Below are 19,442 nucleotides of genomic sequence, written 5' to 3'. Positions count from 1 at the left end.
TTTTTTTTTTTTTTTTTTTTTTTTTTTTTTTTGTCTCTTTAATCACCCTCCTTCCTGACAAACCATGACTGTTAAAGTTTTCATCTCAGAAAGATTAATCCTATGAGGAGAGGGGAAACTGTTGTGCCATCTAGCAAAAATAAGCTCCTTTCTGAATATATGATAACAACTAAGAGTGTGTTTCTCTTTAGTTATCAGGAAAATGAGGTGAGGGGTTTGGCTTTAACAGCTTGGTGGATTGCAAAGGTAGCTTATGACTTCCACTTGACCCCATGAGCTTTGAGTACTGCACTACAGAACATGATGAAGAAAAGTGACTTGCCTGTAAGTGAAAGTCAGAGCTGCCTTGCCTAATGAGTATATGCCTCAATAAGATCATGCTATAGTGCTCAGGACTTAAATCTTGTCATTTGTTTTCTAGCTAAGACATGTAGTTGTTGGATTTTTGAAATTACATGAAAGGAGTGGTGAGTAATAGAACTAGGGTAAGACTTTCTCTTCAGCTCTCATTCAGCTCTGTCACATGCCAAATGATGTAATGCCTGGCATGATGGCGGAGCAGCCTCAGGTCAACTGTATTCTCAGTGTTGGCTTTTACACAGGAACTGGCTGTCCTGCGGCCTGGATTCATCACTAACAGTATAGAAGAAAATGCAGTGTGTGGTCACTGTTGGTGACACAGCAGAGAGAAGTGAGTAGGGAGGCCTGTGAGTGTTCAGGGGTCCCAGTCACTCTGTATGTTGTCTTTCCTATCAGAGTACCAGCACCAAGGGGGAGCGCGAAATAGAACAGAGTCCCAAAACATTTTGATTCTCTTTTAAGACAGTTAATATAAGATAATACTGTAATTAAACTTTTCAAATTATGCAGTATACCACTACTTCAACTATAAAACCCCTGCTTGTGAAAGTGCGTTAGCCATGGCACAGGCTTCCTGTTCCACCTACTTGGGACAGCTAGAAAGGACAGTCACTTAAGCCCAGGAGTTTGAGGCCAGCCTGGGGAACTTAGTGAAACCTGTCTTGTAAAATCTAAAAAGGATGGTGGCTTACCTTAACACATCTGGTCAGTCTGATCAAACTAGCCTAACAGTGATACTAACAGTTGATGAAATCCCTGTCTTTCAATAACAAATTACATGTGTTCACCCATTTAATCTTATAACCCATTCTACAATATCCATGCCATTATTACACCCTTCTTACTGTGAAAGAAGGTGAGACCACTTCCTCCAGTTATATTGCTGATAGTGTGAAGAGCTGTACCCAGGTTAACCCAACACCAGAAATTTATCCTTAACACACTGCAGTATATACAATTGACTTTAAAAATACTACAGAGGCATAAGAATTTCTTAGCATCTTTTAATACAGCATTTTTCAATGAAAAATGAGAGTGATGTCTACTGAGTTCCTGAACTACTCCTAAAATATAATAAAATTATGCTATACTGATTTGAAACTTTTATAGCTTTGGTGTCAAATAACAGTTGTTCCTTTGATTGCTTAATGTAATTTCAAAGTAGAAGCATTCATTTGTATTTTCACATTCTCTTTTAAAATTACATATGTATATGTAAATATCTTTTCAGATATCTGATGGTAAAATAACGACCTCTGTTTTCTCCAAGTTTCTATAATACCACATTAGCGAGAAGGGCTAGGTGGCTCTTTGGTAGACTCCATTATGTTATTCTTGACTATCTTAATATGTTCTCTATATATGTTCCATATATGAAAACTACATTTTATTTGGTGATTCTACATTTTCTTTCTTAAAGGCAAAAGAGCAGTCAGAGGCCAACTACCAAGCCGTACGTTACTTAAACACAAGCTCTTTAAGAGAGTTAACTTAATCTCTAGGCTTTGGGTACAATACCTTGCCAGTTGTACCTTTGTGTTCCTCTAACATAATAAGTAGATGTGTCTTTGACCTGAATGACTGGGGAGCAAAGTGACCTCATGTCTCCCAGATACAGACTCTACTTGGCTCCTGTTATATATAAATAGGTCTATATATAAGACATAGTATGGTTATGAATTCTCTTCTCCTGTTAGAAATTTACTTTCTCTAAGGAAAGCTGGCTGCATGTTTATTTTCTTCAGCGCAGCCTAGAAGTATCGGAAATGGCCTGGAAGAGGTAGTTCTGGCCCACCATACCATATAGTATAGAGCCAGAGCTGTTCCTCAGGCTCATCCTAGCCTCAGCTCAGCAAGACAAGGGCAGTACTGACAGGAGCCGTGACGCCCGCCTCCACGGCTGTGTCAGGGAGCACACAGACTCTTCATCCTAACTGAGTTTCAGATTACATCAGAAAGTCGTCAATCAACTCAGAAGGCTCAAGATCCTAGGCGATGTTAGGAAATTAAAATATTAATTATGTTTATTGATATAGTAAGGGGAAATTCTTTCCTTTTACAAAGATCAGGGAAAAATGACATATATATTAGTCACCTAAATATAGTCTGTGTGCTTTAGAGAACTGTGGTGAAATCTTAAGTCAGTGGCTTTAGGTAAAGATTTCTTACATACTATGTTTATTATTGGTATAGATAATTATTTTTTGTTTGTTTGGAAACAAGGTTTCATTATGTAGCTCTGGCTGGCTTAAGATCCACCTACTGCTGCCTCCTAAGTGCTGGAATCAAAGGCCACCAAGCACTCGAAATAATTCTTTTCTTACTCATTTTAGTGGATAGTGAGTGTAATCATCTGATTATGAACTCATTAAAGCTCACATCCCAGTAACCTTTTACCTGGCTATTACTCTATAAATACTACTTGAATTAAATATATAGCGTTTACTTGGCTGAATGCAAAAATGTTGCAGTAGGACACCCATAGGAAAGTAAGGTGTCTTTACACTAATACAGTCTAAGAAATCATTTCAGTAGTGATAAGGATTTTCAAGTAAATATTTGAAAATATGAGCATATATTCTTACATAAAGTGAAGTGAGTCCTTTAAAGTCATTTTCTTTAATTTCCTTGATTTTATTATTTTGAAGGTCAACCATTCGAGTATCAAATGGAATGTTGCTTGGAACCGATGTCAGACCTGAGAAACAAACAAACATGTTACAGATGCTAAAGATGAGATCAGTGATCTTGTAGAGATGTGCACTTTTAAAATTCACGGTGATAAGTAACATCAGACTTAGCATGTGTTTAAAAAAAAAAAAAAGAACATTTTCTTTTGAAAAATCTCAAGATCTCATTAAGTAATTTTTTATTTTTATAAGGTATCTATCTGTTTTGAACCTGGCTGGCTCCAAGGTGAAATAAATGGTGGTAGGTTATGTTTGGCTTTGTGTAGAGATTACAAGCAATAGCTTAAAGAATGCTCTTTGAGCTGAAAAATAATAGCTTTTTCGCAGATTTGCTGGTTAGTAAGAAACTGGACCATAAGGGTCTTGACCACTTTTTGAGGTTGCAAGGAGAACCAAAAAGAAATTGGTTGGGATTGTATACACCTTTAATCCTAGCACTCCAGAGGTTGAGGTTGGTAGATCTCTGTGAGTTGTTGGCCAGCCTGGCTTACCTAGTGGGACCCTGTCTATAAGTAAATAAATGACTAAATAAATAGACTATAGAGTAGAAAGTTCTGATTAGAAAAATAGATATACTAGATTATTTTCATGCATATTCACAAAAACTTGGCACTCTTTTACTACAGTCAATTTCTCTAACTGGCTATAATTCTTATTTACAGACCCTTCAAATATCTTGTTTAGTATGTAGATGTGAGATATAAATTATTTCATTCATCACCTACAGTGTTAACTCAAGAACAAAGTGGTTTAGCTCATTTCACTTTTCTCCCCTTGTGCCTTTAGTCTCTGTTCTTCTTTGCAATAGCAACAGCTGCCTTTGTTATGTCAGAATAAGATAGAGATACACAGTTCTTTTACATTTTTTGAAGATTATAATTATCTAATTTCTCTCTTCCATTTCCTCCCTTCAAACTTGACTTCCCATGATTTCTTCCTCATTCTCTTTTGGTGTCAAATTAATATGTGTTTCTAACTTGAAGCTAACTAGTCTTCATGGTTAATATGACTAGATTCTGAAATGTACCTCTAGGTATAGACAAGATTAATTAAAGGTGAAAACCCTGCCTGAATGTGAGTGACACCCTCCCTGATAAAACTGAATAAAATTGGGGAGGGAAGCAGAAAGATAGCTATTGCTGGCATTCATTCTGTCTGTCTCTGTCTCCTTACTTTGCTTCCTTCCTGCTTATCCCTTGCTCCCCCACCCCTTTCTCTCTATTTCCTCTGTCTTGCCTTTCCCCTCTTGGTTGCCAGTATGTAAGCTGCAATGAGCAGCCATCCAAAATTAATGGCTCCTCCCAAAATTATTTTGTTGCAGCAACAAAAACAACACAGTGAAGTTACTCAGCAAGAATAATAATTTTAAATAGACTTTAGTCCAACCACTTCTTTTCTAGGAAGTTCTAAACCCACGCTATTCATAACAAATAGAACATTGCATTGAAAATGTCTAAAGATTTCAGGAAGTCTACATAACTGTCATTGCTCTGCACAGGCACTGTATTTAGTTACCGTAGAATTTTACTGGCAAGTGCAGGATCAACCTTTTGACATTTTGAGTTGAATTGTGGTAAAAGGAAATTAAACTTTTTTAGTGCTTAGGTTTGAGAAGAGAAAAATCCTCTATATCAGGATTTTTTTCCTTTTTATTCTGAATTTTAACTAAGTATTGGTCTGCTGTAGTCTACACCTGAACATTTCTCTGCCTGTTTTGCAGTTCTAGTGTCAAAACCAGGGCAGTAAGCAGGAATCTACCACCACTTCATTTTTCTTGTTTGTTTGTTGTTTTTTTAATATGAGTCTATTTTTACCTAAGTCGTCCTGTAACTTAGTCCTCTGTCTTGGCTTCCTAAGTAATGTGAACTAAAAGTCTACTTTGCCACATTCACCTTCCACCTATGAATATAAATAAACCATTTTACAGTGCCTGAAGAGGGTTTTGAAAGCTCAGTGACTATTTTATGCCCTTAACCTTTTTGGAATAGCAGTATTCTTTAAAACAAAGCTGACTCTGGGGTCCTTACCTAGATCAGAGCAGTGCACAACTCGAGAGTAGCATTGGCACCCAAATGGACAGGTTGGAAACAAATCGAAAGGGAAAAAAGGGTTCACTGGCTCTTTCGTTGGAAAAAGAGAATTGTCGTCATCATCGTTGTCGTCATCATCTGTGTCTTCCGTATCCTTCAACATCATGTTCTTCAGTGCTGTGTGGGAAGGGCTAAAGAAGGGTTTGGCAGAGCACACAGCCAAAAGCAGTAGCATCACATACTCCTTCATGCTGGCCTGTGTGCAAGTCCAACCTGGCATTCAGTAGACATTGAGCATTAGAATTTCCAGAGATACAACTTTTGTTATACACATTTCTAGTGTTGGCAAAATTATGACAAAATGACATTCTTATCCATTGCTATGCAGTGTAAGATTTAATACATAAAACGTTTTAGAAAGCAATTCAGCATGTGCTTTGGGAGGGAGCTTCAATAATTCTATTAATTTAAACAGCTGGTTCTGTCCATGGTGGTGCATGTTCGTAATAGCAATACCTGAGAGACTAGAACAAAATTTTTCAAGTGCAGGCTTGACCTCATGATACCTTGAGATAAATCTCAGTAAAGGAAGTTAAAATGAAGTACTTAGTTTTGAAAAGAGAATTACTCTATGAATAAGATCCCTTTGTTTTCTTTTTATTTTGAATTTTTAGAATAGCCACATCTTAAGAAATAATTCTAAAATGTATAATAAAAAATTGAAGGCAATTCCATTAGTTAAAAGAAAATTTAAAAAGTAGAATGTATTTGTCCAGTGAAATATATTTTAACCAACGAAATGTTTTCAAAGATACTTTAAAATATAGATTATTTTCTGTGAAATAAAGAAGCAAATATTTTAAAATCTGTACTTAGTCTATTTCTAAATAAAAAATAATTCATACAAGTAAATCTGATCAATTATAAATTACAGTTGTAGAACTATGAATTAAGTCTTTAGTTTTTTTGTTGTTTGTTTGTTTGTTTTTGAAAATCAGTTTTACTTGTCCCAAGCTGGCCTGGAACCCCTTACATAGATAGCCAAGGATGACCATGAATGCCTGGTTCTCCTGCCTCCACCTCGACATTTAGGATTCAGGGGTATAGCACTATACCTGGTTTGTGTGGTACTAGGGATCAAACTTAGGACTTGCAAAGTGTGTATTCTACCCACTGCGTATCCCCAGCCTTGATGAGTTTTGTCTTCTGTTTCTTATTTAATTTTATAAGCAATACATATTTCTTTTATAATTAGAAAATAAATTTAAAATTGTCATAACTAACACTATTTTAACACCTTCCATTGCTGATATCTATGTCACTATCCAAGAATATCCTCAGTGGCACTTATACATGCGGACATTTTCCTTGACTTCTTTGTTACCTACTCAACCCCTTTCTTGTTATTGATAACTTTCCCACAATGTCATTGGGATCTTTTATTTCTAATCTGATATTATCTAATACCCCATATTGTTCATCTGATGGCCAGACTATTTTTGTTGTTCATTATTTCACTGAGTTTCATATGATTGAATGTTGTCTCTGGTAGATGCTATGTTGTTTTTAGGTGTGTGTGTGTGTGTGTGTGTGTGTGTGTGTGTGTGTGTGTTAAAGCTTATACAAACTGGAATGTATCAAGGAGAACCTTCAGAGCATAAGTTCACCATCTGATATTCGATATTCCCATGGATATATTTACATATCCTCGTTTGAGAGTTATTCTTACTGTTATTTTATGATTTGAAACAGGGTCTCCCTGAAAGCCCAGGTCAGCTCCTTGTAGGTTAATCTTCCTGCCTCAGTCCCAAATATTGAGATTATAGACATCTACCACAACCTATGAAATATATACATTCTTAGACATTTTCAAAAAATATAGTAAAGTCATCAAAATTTGATATATACCAGTGATGTGCATTAGTAAAACCAAGTCTCAACATGAATATATATGCACAAGAGCAGAGGGCTCTACAGAAGTCTCTGAGCTTCAGCCACTTTACAGTCTGCTGAGTCTGCATTGTGTGTCAGTGGTGACTCAGTAAGAGAATTCTAGTCAGTGAGGTCTGGCCCCGTTTCAGAATACCTGATGCTTGAGTCAACTGTTCACTGTGTCCCAGAACCCAGACATAAACTTTAATATCTACATGGGTTTGCCTTTTCCTGAATTTTAAAGATCAAGAATAGAGCTGGGCTGATGATGCAGTCCGGAAAGTCTTTGTTGTGCAGGCATGAGGACCTGCATGCACACATGCATAAGTATATGAAGTGATTTCTGACAAGGTTTATGAAATCCACAGTGGGGGCATTGTGCTGGTAATAAGGGCCCAGTGGCTTCTATTGGATAAGATCACCTGTTTCTGTAACTGTCAGCCTGTTTGCTACTGTGGGATCTCCCTTCTGGAATATCTAGAAATCCTTACATAGGGTTGTAGTGACTGTCATTTTCAGAGTCCTTTTGTTCTTATCCCTGCTTCATCATCTCTTCCTAACTTGTGACCTATTGTGGTATTTCATTGGGTTTTCTGAGATGTGGTTTCACTGAGTAGCTTTGGCTGGCCTAAAACTTGAAATACACACCAGGCTATCCTTGAATTCATGGATGTTCCTCCTGCCTCTGCAACTGGAATGCTGTGTTTACAGGTAAGAGTCACCACAGCTGATTCCATTATATCTTTTTACCTTACACCTTTTTGTGTTTTCCTGGTTTCTTTCTTACTGTTAATATCAACTTAGCCTCAGTCTCCAAAATGTTGTTTCTCTAGAAATTCTGCTTTAGGTCCTTAGCCGACTCTTATGTTGTCGCGGACTGTTTGTTTGTTTGTTTGTTTGTTTGTTTGTTTGTTTTGAGACAGGGTCTCATATACCCTCAGACTGACCTTGGATTCTTTATGCAACTGAGCATGACCTTGAACAGCTAGTGTGCATGTGCCCACCTCCCAAGTGCTAAGATTACAGGTATACACCGCTATGTACTGTGCTGGAGGTGAACCCAGGTCTTCCCGAGTACTAAGCAAGCACTCTACCAACTGAAGTTCATCACCAGCTCCTTTAGTTTACTCTTTTGCATCCTTACATTGCAGCTCTGTCTTTCAGATGTATGGCTACTTTTCACTTTAGCAATCAGAAGCTTACAGTTGGTGTCTTTGGAAGATCCTGTCTTTGGCCTAACCTAGTTTGAGGTTGCCAGAGTTAGTTTATTCAGTGAGCATTTCTTTTGTTTTTGTTTGTTCTGTTGTTGGAGGTTTGTTTTGTTTGTGTGGTTGTGTTTGTTGTTTTGGTGGGGTTTTTGTGTTCATTGTTTTGAGTATTATGTAGTCCTGGCTGCCCTGGAATTTGCTATATAGACCAAGCTGACTTTGAACTCAGAGATAGTCCTGCCTCTGCCTCCTAGGTGCTAGGATTAAAGATGTGAGCCACTCCACCCAGTCAGTGGGTGCTTTTTTGGTTGTTTTTGTTGGCCAGCTGTAAGCCCACCCTATGCCTACCATGTCTGTCTGTTCATTCGGTACCCCTAAGTCCCCAAAATAAGACTTTCTCTGTTTAACAGAGCCCTGGATGTCCTGGACTCGCTTTTGTAGACCAGGTTTGCCTCAAACTCACAGAAATATACCTGCCTCTGCTACCCAAGTGCTAGGATTAAAGGCATGCACCACAATGTCAGGCAATGTTTCAAGGTCTTAGCCTCATTTTCTAAATTATAAGAAATGAAAATTGGAGGTTATTAAGTTGGCTGATTGTTTTTGTTTAAGTCTTTTCAGGATAAAAACTGAATTACATGGGCTTTTGCTTCCAGTATAAGAACAAAAACTATTTTAACACTAAGGTATTTGAAATATAGAACTAAGAAAACTGTGGAAAATTTTAAAGTATATATAACAAGAGAAATATGTTAGAGTTCCAGAGTGAATGCCAAGAACACATCTTGATTTTCCATGTGGCCTGGCAGCAGAGTTGAGGGCTGGACTCATTTGTATGCTTTCCACATGCTGGTGACAGAGATTCCTTTAGCCCACTTGCCTGAGCAAGCTCAAGAGTAATTCCCCCAATGCTGAGTGGAGGTTCAAGCTGAGGAACAGGATGGGGTAGGAGAAGTTGAATTTGGAGGTAAGAGAGTAAAAAGGAAACATGCAGGCAGAGAAACAGGAAGCAGAACAGTGCTGGGCTTGCTTCTCTTCCACATTCTACCTCAGGCTCACTAAGCTTCAGCCACAGTCCTTCCTCCCTGACCTTTCTTACAGTGGTAGTTCATGATTGCTTCTTTGCCTTTTTCAAAACAGTAGTGGATGAAGTATGAATTGAGACTTCTGCCTGCTAGTTTCAGCATTACCTGTCATAGTAGAGCAAGGTAGTTAGTTGTGGCAACCAGCTTCTACCCAGCAGTTTTTCTTTTTTTCTGGTGAAAGGTACAGATCTGTATATTCATAGTCTATTACCCCAATGAAACTCCCTCTTAGTGGAGGTTCCTAAACAGTCTGGACTGTGCTACATAACAGTGCTAGTCAGAGTACTCTAGGGAGCACCACCTTTAGATCTGTGGCCGCCTGTGGCTTCCCTAGTGAAAGTCTTTATATTAAAATCAGAGATGCCCTCTTAATAGTTCCCTTTGTGAGTTCTATCCTCTGTTCTCCATTTTTAAAAATACTTATCTTTCTGTGTTTTCTATTGCTCATAGAGAAAACAGAGGCCAACATTGGTACTCTGAGGGATTGTCCATTGATGTTGCTAGGTCTCTGCTGCAGATTTGAGGAGTAGATGAGAAGATGCTAAGCCTCTGTTCTTCAGGCTGTACATCCACTCACCACTAGATAAGATTTACAGTGCATTAGAGGAAGCACTGTATAATAGTTCCTTCTATTCGGAAAAATATACAAAACAGTATTATTTTATTATTTCTTATTTAAGGTGGTTGGTTTAAGCTTGTTAAAACAGTTCAAAGTCAAGCTTACTGGGTTTGGCAGCATTCAGATTGTGCTATTTTTTAAAACTTTAAAAATGTTTATATCTCATTCTCAATATTTTCCTGATTTAGACAGATTTTGCTAGTGTTTGTTCTCATGGAAAGTTTTGGGTTTGGGTCTCAAGTTGTAGTCTTAGTAAGAATCCTCTTGGGACTAGCCCAGTGTTCCTGCTGCTCCTAATAAATCAGAGCCAGTTAGAGCTGAGAGACAGCTCGAGACACCATTCCCAGGAACTCTGTACAGGACGATGTTTAGGCTTTGGGCTTCCAGAACTCCCTGGAGGCAGCAGAGCTAAGGCAACTTCCTCTCTCCTCTCTACTAAAACTTTCAACCATGTTCTGAGTAGATTTTCATTTCACAGTCACTTCTGGACAGTGAAGCAGCTTTCCTCTGAAAAAGTCTAGGTGAGGTTTGACCAGCCCCTCAGACTTCATAATAATACTAGAAATGTAGCCAAGAGGTCCAGAGGCTTAGTAGTTACCACTTAACTGTCTACAAACATGAAATGGAAACCTTGTCTAAAGGAATGCTGTTTTCTTTCAGAACCTTATTAGGTAAATAAGTCACTAATTTTAAATACCATGTTTAAAGGTCCACTTGACAACTTGACTATTTCAGTTCATAGATATGTTATAAACTCCAGGTATAAATGTGACAAACATGTTCCATGTCTCTTACAGAGAGAAGACAGACTACATGCACAGCCTTGTCCTCCATAACATAAATGTCTAAGCATTCATTGGGAAACTTAGTCACTGCACTATTTGTTCATAGACACAATACTTTTTAAAACAACACCTTTAATTTTAGCTTGGAAATATACACTCTAATTAAGGACTTGGCTGTTTTTCTTTCTTTAGGTACCAGTTTTTCTCTTCATCAGCTATATTCAGCAACCTAACTGCTGTTTTAAAAGCAAAACATTCTTGCCTCTCCACTTTTCTGAGATTTCCTGCAGTGCTTGTAAAGTGAGTCTGTTTTGTGTCAGGCCTCAGGTCAGGTATCAGGACATCCATTTTTAATGTAGTGGTTAGATGTAACAGAAGAGTGCATCGCTTCCATTCTTTCCACTACTACACTACAGTGCTTCATGCCAAAGCCAAACGAGAAACAGCAGCTTGGATACTTCCACGTGAGCTGGGGCTTGGGCTCCATCTGCTCCCTCAGTCTGTCTGTCTGTCTCTCCCTCCCTCTCCCTCCCTCCCTCCCTCCCTCTCTCTGTTTTCTTTCTTTCTCTCTCTCTCTCTCTCTCTCTCTCTCTCTCTCTCTCTCTTTCTTTCTTTCTTTCTTTCTTTCTCAACATAATGATTCTTGATTGGATTACAAGAAAAATTAAAAAGCATGCTACTTTTAGAGCAATTGATAAGCTACACAGAAACCCCTCAGGTTTTTTGTGACTTTGTGACTCAGTCCTTATAACATGTGGCCACTGTTTTCCTGGCTGCCACTCCTCTGAACACATTAGCATGAAAGAATACTATGTTCCATTTAGATAGCTGGAAGAAAGGTGGTGAAAGCATTATTAATTTTTAAAATCTAAGATACATAATAATGTACTTTGCAAAAAAAAGTACTTTGTGAAAGAACAAAGAAAATCTTTGTGTGTTAGTCTAAGTATGAGGCTTATGAAAAGGACTTTCTATTTTTCATATGAAATATAAACCTGATTAAACTATTGCTGATAGGTATTCTTTCTTGAAATTATGTTGATTTCTGTTATAATTTCCCAGTACTTTTTCATTGTACAATAAGACATTTGTCAAGAAAAAAATACAGGTTTTCAGTGGTATAGATAAAAGTGGTATCATAGATTTACATAGTTAAAAAACTTTCATTTAATATATCTAATATGTTCAAACTTCATTAACATTATTAAAGTAATATTATTTTCCTAAAAGGTTGTATAAGTTGTCTACTTTTTAAAATCAGTCATGTTAACATGATAAAGCATTAGTGAAAGTTTTTTACTTTGTTTTCAAAACTGCATAATATTTAAAATAAATTTATTATAAGACATAAAACTAAAGTAATTTTAGTTACAAAATTTTCAGAGTTTTTTAAATAATGCTAAGGAACTACATACTTCTGATTTAAATTTTACCATATAACTCACAAATGTTTATTAGTAGTATTAGTGCTTTCTTAGTTTAACAATAAAATAACTGTCTACTGATATGTGTAATATAGTCATGAAAACATACCTTGTCAGAAGAGAGAAGTTTTCTTCAAAGTAGAATTTATCCACCCTGTACTACTTAACTGCAATGTAAGTATCCTCAAGACTCTTCAAGAAGAAAAGATAAAGAAGTGTTACATTTAAAGAAAAGAAAAAAAGAGAACAAAAATCCAGCCCTCCTACCAGCCTCTGTGTGGCTGCTCCTGGGTGATACTGGAATAAACTGCTTCCACAGATTAGTCCATGTTAGTACTGAAGAGCGAGATTAAAACTTGTTACTGCTCATATGTTTTCCATCACTGTTTGTACCATAGCCAAAACTTCTAGCTAAACTCTAGACGTCTACTGGAAGATTTGGAAGTTAAAAAAAAAAAAAAAGCTTAATAATTCATGGCAACTGGCCATTGAAACTGTAGTCACTGTAGAAATACGTGATTTGAGAATACTTTATGAAACTCTAACATAAATGAATACCTATAAATTAATTTCAAAAATCACTCACTGTTTATAGGCTAATAAAACAATTATCAATCTTAGTAAAAAAAACACCCATATTATGTGTTTACACACAAAGTCTACATGTACCTAAGTAGCCATGACTTTGTTTTCTTATAGTGATTGAAGCTATTATGTTAAGCAGATGTCTCAAGCCTTTGGGGGGGGGGTAAGCTTTTAACCCCACAATGGCTTCTTTGGGAACTGCAAGCCAGGCCCTTTAACCTCTTCCTGGGCCTGCGCCTGTTGTGGTACAGATAACTAAGCAGAGCCAGGTGACTCCACCTTTCCTCTGCAAGAGTCTCAGCTCCCTTCTCACCCGGGTTCAAGAGATGCCACTCTTCAAGAAGAAAATCATTTCCCCCTCTCCACTCCAAGAGATTACCCAGCCCCACATCCTTGAAGCACACAATCCTGTAAGAACGGGTGTTTTATTGACCCTAAGGGGGGAAATACTCAGTTGGTACAGGTGGTATCTAGTGAGTTAGCAGAAATCTAGTTTCTCCAGTCAAAAAGTATCATCTCTGGTTCCCACTGCAGAGAAATGGCACAAATCAAGCCAGTTACAACCACAGAAAATTTGTGTCTCACACGTGTCAGGGAAGCTTAATTAGGGATTCATCCTCTCCTCCCTTATGTAAAAAACTCATCTTTTAACCTCAAGTCTGATGTCACAGGCAGCTCAGCACTCCTAGATACCCCTTTATTTGCATCTCAAGTGATCTGCAGCCCTCTCAGCAACATCTTATTTGGAGTTAGATATTCATACTCTGTTATGCACTCATGTTTTAGTTGTAAATGTATCTGCTAACTTGATGGATTGGAAATAGGATGAGATTACTGTAGTTTATTAATCCTTGTGCTCAGAGCAGCCAACCTCTGCCTGAATTCTATCAGTGCAAAGACATAAGAAGGAAGGTCATGAGTGAAATTCAGTTTGTCCTACACAATGGCAGGTTTTATATTTTAATATTTTATTAAAACATATTAAAAGAGGCAAACATACCATAATGGCACAGCTCAATGAATCCTAATTCTTGATCAAGAATTCTGAATCCCTCTCCTCTGCCCAGACAAAGATAATTTCAGCATCATAGCTTGCTTTTGAGCTTTGTTCACGTGCCATCACATAATACATTCTTCATGTGTCATATCTTTTTTTAATCCAACACTAAGGTTTTGAAAGTTACCTGTGTCCACATTCTTCATGTGTCTGTTTTTCTTCATTCAACATTATGGTTTTGACATTTACCCGTGTCATTGTGGTTAGTGATAGTTCATCTCACTACTGTAAACATTGTAGGAATGTGACACATATTATGAACATTTCAACAGAGTTAATTACCTTTTGAAGGATTGTCATGAGCATTTTAAAGTTTTATTTGGGAATTGTATGCATGTGTTTTAGCTGGGTGAGAGTTGCTGCTGTATCCTAACTTTGCCCAGGGTACAGCAGGGTAAGCAAGCTGGGACTGAGGGGCTCCCCCCACCCCCTGCCGTCAGCGTGGGAAGCTGATATTTCCTCCTGCAGTCTGAGAAAAATCACCTCTGAATTAGACCCTTAGGTCTCTAGAGAACCTAATTCTTTTGCTTTTCTACAATTTTGGTTATTTTTTTTCCCTACCTTTCTGTTGTGTTTTGCTCTAAACATTGAAGAACTAGTTAAATTAGAACAGCATCTTTAGAAGTTGTGGTTATATTATGTTACAAATGAGATAAATTACTAAATTTAAAAGTAATATTCTTTTTACTTCATGAACAGAAATTTTGACTGCTTTAAAAATAAAAAAATTGTAATTTATTTTTTATTCTGCCCTATATACTATGAAAATAAAAATAGATAACTAATACTCTGCTCACATATGATTTCTTTCTAAGATGATACCTAGTCCTTTTGGTGTAGATGTGGACAGCAAAGATCAAGTCCATAACACACATTAGAATGAACGAAGGCCTGAGAAGCTGTCTCGTGAGTGAGTAAATGCTGTAAGAGCTGTGGCATCATCGTAGGTGGGCCGTGGGCACACACAGTTGCCTGCCTGCCTGCCTGCCTGCCTGCCTGCCTGCCTGCCAGCACTCTGTGTTTGGTTTTCTAGCACTCTCTCATCTTCTGAGTTAATTAGAAAAGACTAAAGTACTATGGAAGATGAGATGAGATGAGATGACAGGTCCAGGGACCTTACAGTTGGTTGAAGGCTTCAAGGATACATGCCATACATCTTAGTAATGTCCAAAGATGCTGGGCATAGGTATTTAATCCCAGCACTCAGGAGGCAGAGGCAAGTGGATCTCTGAGTTAGAGGACAGCCAGAGCTACACAGAGAAAACCTGTCTTGAAAAACAAAAGAGAATGTCCAGGAGCACTGAATCACAGAATACATACATGATATCTCTAAGTAGCTCAGATTGGCGTAGACTTTGTAATTCTCCTTTCTCAACCTCGAAAGTGCCCAAATTATAGACTTGGCTTGCACTGCCTTGTTTGGCTAATAGCCTAGAGTTTTGCAGTTAATGGATATCTACAAAAACTTCTGTGAAGGTTCAGATTTGATGTGTTGTTTTCATATTTATGTTTCTTATGGGAGATCAGGCACATTGATCAGGAATTTGTAACTAGAGAGCATAAGCTAGAAGCAGTATTTGTCTGCAGCTGGATTTAGAGCACATAAAATCTTTCCGCTAAGTCCAAAATTTTAGCACATCTTAAAAACCCAACCTGAAGTCCTGGTTGGCAGAACTCGCTGATGTTTGTAGCAGGTAGCTCCTCTCCTCTGCTGCCCTGACCTTTCATTGGTTATCTGCTACAGTGACCTTGCTTGAGGTTGCAAGTTATAAAAGAATTATGGCTATCATTTCTTATTTAATATGAGTCTAACTGAATTAATGAATAATAAATAGTTTATATAGTACAATTTAGCTTACTATAGTGCATGGGCATGAAGTACTATTAAATGTCTCTGGTGGTTTGAATGAGAAGTATTTCCTATAGGCTCTGATGTTTGAAAACATGATTCGCTAGGCACTTTTTGGAGAGGTTGTGGAGCCCTTAGTAGACAGAACCTTGCTGGAGGAAATAGGCCTCTTGGGGCAGGCTTTGAGTGTTTATAGCTCCATCCCGTGTCATGTTTGCTCTCTACCTCATGCCTGTAGTTGAGAATGTTCTCCAGTTGCCATTTCCATTTCCTTACCATGCTGCTGCCCTGACTCCCACCAAGATGAACCTCAATCTCTCTGCAACCAGAAACCAAAGCAAATCAACTTCTTTCAGTTGCCTGGGTCATGGTGTTTCATCCCAACAACAACAAAGTAAATGTTGCAGTCTTCAAATGTGCTTTCGCTTTGAGAAATCAGTACAAGAAATGTATGATTATACATAAATCTCCTAGCATGTTCCTTTGAGAGGACCTGAGAGCAGTGATCTTCCAGGTCTGTGCTTCCAAATGCCATTTCCCACTGGAAGGAATATCATGCCTTAATAAAAGGCCTATGAGCTTCATTTAGGTCCTGCACCTCATACACTGTAGTGTAGGACCATTGGGACAACTGAATATGGGATATGCTTGATAATACTGAATCCATGTTCAATTACTTTTGGGGATTATATAAAAATAATAATTGACCCAGTTGTGAGGAAATCTTGTTCTGGGCTGGTGGATAGCTCAGTGGGTAATAGCACTGACTGCTCTTCTGAAGGTCCTGAGTTCAAATCCCAGCAACCACGTGGTGGCTCACAACTATCCGTAATAAGATCTGACGCCCTCTTCTGGTGTGTTTAAAGACAGCTACAGTGTACTTACATATAATAATAACTCTTTTTTTAAAAAGGACTTATTTCTTTTTTTTATTAGGTATTTTCTTCATTTATATTTCCAGTGCTATCCCAAAAGTCCCCCATAACCTCCCCCCATACTCCCCTACCCACCCACTCCCACTTCTTGGCTCTGGTGTTCCCCTATACTGAGACATATAAAGTTTGCATGACCAATGGCCGCCTAGGACTTATTTCTAAAAAAAAAAAAAAAAAAAAAGGAAATCTTGTTCTTACATGATTCATACTGAAGTATTGGAGATGAATGTTAGAATATATTCAGAAGGCTCAGATTCATCCTTGAGTAGTAGATGAATGGATAGGTAGTGATTTAGATACAGTGAGTGGATGGGTAGGTAGGTATATGGATTGATGGATGGATGATCACAGATATGGAAGCGAAGACAATTAAATATACTAACAAAGTATCAATGGTATGTGTAAGTGGAGAGCATATAACTGCATATTACTCTTTGAACTTTCCTGTGGCTTTGAAATTGTTAATAAATAGAATAAATAAATATTTAATATTGGGCAAGATGAGCCAGTTTGTCTTAATTATAACACTTTGGTTTATTTTTATTGTAGTAAATAGTCTTGTGAAATTATTGTGAGTTAATATAGTTGTTACTCTAGACAAGCTTTCTTTTCTTTTTATTTTATGTATTTAATTGGTTTGGTTTCTTCTTTATATGTGTGTGAATGTGCATCATGCATGTACATGATGCCTGCAGAGACCAAATCCCTGGAACTGGAATTACAGATGGTTGTAAGCTGCCACATGGGTGCTGGAAACTGAACCTAATTCCTGTGTAAGAACAGTCTGTGCTCTTAACCACTGATCCATTTCTCCAGTCCTAGGCATAGTTTCGGCATACATAAATCCATGTGGAATTTGTGCTGATGTTTTATAAGTCTCTTTGTGGGTGTGCATGTATATGCATGCATGTGAACATGAGTATGCAGGTGAATGCAAGAATGTGTGTATATGTGTGTGGATGCATGTAGAGGCCCAAGGTCACCCTAAGTGTCATTCCACTGGTGCCATCCACCTTGTACTTTAAGACAGAACCTTTTGTGTGTCTGGCCAGTAAATCTTGGGATCCATGTTTCCACCTTCTCAGTGCCAAGATTACAAGCACATACCACACTATGTCTGGCTTGTTTCATGGATACTGGGGTCCCCCATATTTGTATGGCAAACTGACTGAGTCATCTCCCCAGCCCTATTTTATAAATACTTTGACATGTGCAAAGTAGCTTTTGTCATAGTCCCTAAGGGATGCCCTCTAATAGACTTCCAATTTAGAATGCATTGTCCCCCTTTGGGGTGTTGGAGGACTAGTAGGGTTAGTCTTCCACAGTTCACATGCAAATCTGGTGCTTCTGAATGTTCCAGTTTATACAAAACAGTGAACCTCCAGCTTATCCCAGCTTCCAAAAGGACTTGCTTCTATCCACTGATGGCTTGATGTAAGTTTATTTGACCGCAGAGATTGTTACTTAGAAACAAATCAGAACATTTTAATAACATGATGTATTTCATCTCTCTTCCAAACTAATACTCATGTAGTATAATCACATGTTATTTTTAAGACAGTTCTGCTTTCCCTGGTGTAGGGCTCACATTCTTCACATTTTATGCAAAGGAAAAAATAAGCTAGTTTGTAAGTTTATACTCTGTTCATTTGTATGTTTAAGAGGAAGCAAAACTTGAGAGTAAGTATAGTCATATTACTTTTTAGTCTTTGTAACCATACAGATATACTTACCAAGTTACAACATTTGTTCCTTTACAAATGACAGCATGAAAGACAGAATTCCAGCAGGGATCTCAGTTTCAGAAGTTCTTCTTCAGTACACTGAAGCAAGAGCATGTGAGTAATATGCCTTGACCCTGCGCAGACTCAAACATGCATTCCACAAACTACAGTATGTAGTAGACTTTCCTTTATCTGAAAGCATTTTGGAGTACAGGACATAAATATTAGCTTCCAGTATTGTATATGTAAAATTTTTGTTAAGTATTAAATTTTCAAACAGTATATGTTGATCATAGTCATCCTTGCCTGGTTCCGTTGGGTTGGGTTCAACTGGAACTAATACTCATAGGTCCATAAATACAATATGAAAGGACAAACTTGCCATGGAATGTTCTGCCCCAACTTTGTATATACTAGAAAGGCCTGAGCTCTCTATGCAGAGTGTAGTAGGGACTCAGATATTATTTCTAATGGAGGAGTCTATCTACTATGCAGGCTTTAATGATCAAATACTATTTCTAGCTTGGTTAGCTGTTATGAGTAATATACAGGGTTTTGTTGTGTTGTTTTTGTTTTTTGTTTTTACACTTGGATATTGCAAGCATTCAAAGTGACTCAGGCTTACAGGTCAAATTTAATTTTCTTCCTTATCACCAGTTTGGTTTGTTTGCTCCTAGCCCAGACTGATGCATAATTTACTATGTATGTAGCCCAAGCTGGCCTAAAACTTGAATAATTATCGTGCTTTACTCTTCTGAGTACAGGGATTACAGACATATGTCACCATTCCAAAACTGGTGAATTTTTGTGGGTTTTGTTTTGTTTTGTTGAGTTTTTTTTTTTTTGAGGATGTATTTGTTTGTTTATTTGTGTGCCTGAGACAGCCAGAAGAGGGTATCAGATTCTTTGGAGTTGGACTTACATGTGTTTTGCAAAGTGCCAGGTGAGTGTGCTGGGAACTGAATATGAGTCCTCTGGAAAAGCAGCAAGTGCTCTTAGCCACTGAGGCATTTCTCCAGCCTTAGTCAGTTTGTTTGTTTGTTTGTTTGTTTGTTTTTCTTCTTAAAATTTTTTTAGATTTGTTTTGTATGTGTGTGCATGAGTGTTTTGCCTGCATGTATGTGTGTAAGTGCACCACATACAATGCCCACAGAAATCA

General features: G+C 37.7%; 2 protein-coding genes across 3 annotated transcripts in view; one reads left to right on the top strand and one right to left on the bottom strand.

Moving 5' to 3' along the window:
* Window positions 1–12,517, bottom strand: part of Aspn (asporin) — a 24,006-nt gene extending 11,489 nt beyond the window's left edge. Inside the window, exons 1-3 of the mRNA XM_021179812.1 lie at window positions 12,243–12,517; window positions 5,078–5,353; window positions 2,946–3,058 (exon numbers count right to left, since the gene is read on the bottom strand). Coding sequence (XP_021035471.1) covers window positions 2,946–3,058; window positions 5,078–5,330 — 366 coding nt within the window. The 5' untranslated portion in view covers window positions 5,331–5,353; window positions 12,243–12,517. The remainder of the gene's footprint in view (window positions 1–2,945; window positions 3,059–5,077; window positions 5,354–12,242) is intronic.
* Cenpp (centromere protein P) overlaps window positions 1–19,442 on the top strand; it is a 177,131-nt gene that overhangs the window by 83,871 nt on the left and 73,818 nt on the right. The window contains exon 7 of one of the 2 annotated variants that reach the window (XM_021179816.2): window positions 3,009–3,293. The exons of the other annotated variant lie outside the window; for it this stretch is intronic. The gene's annotated coding sequence lies outside the window, so the exon portion shown is untranslated. Of the gene's footprint in view, window positions 1–3,008; window positions 3,294–19,442 lie in introns of those variants that run through there. 2 annotated transcript variants of the gene reach the window in all.

This window comes from Mus caroli, chromosome 13 (genome assembly GCF_900094665.2).
Source record: "Mus caroli chromosome 13, CAROLI_EIJ_v1.1, whole genome shotgun sequence".
Classification (NCBI taxonomy): domain Eukaryota; kingdom Metazoa; phylum Chordata; class Mammalia; order Rodentia; family Muridae; genus Mus; species Mus caroli.
Note: the sequence above shows the minus strand (reverse complement) of the source record. Positions and strands in the feature narration are given on the sequence as shown.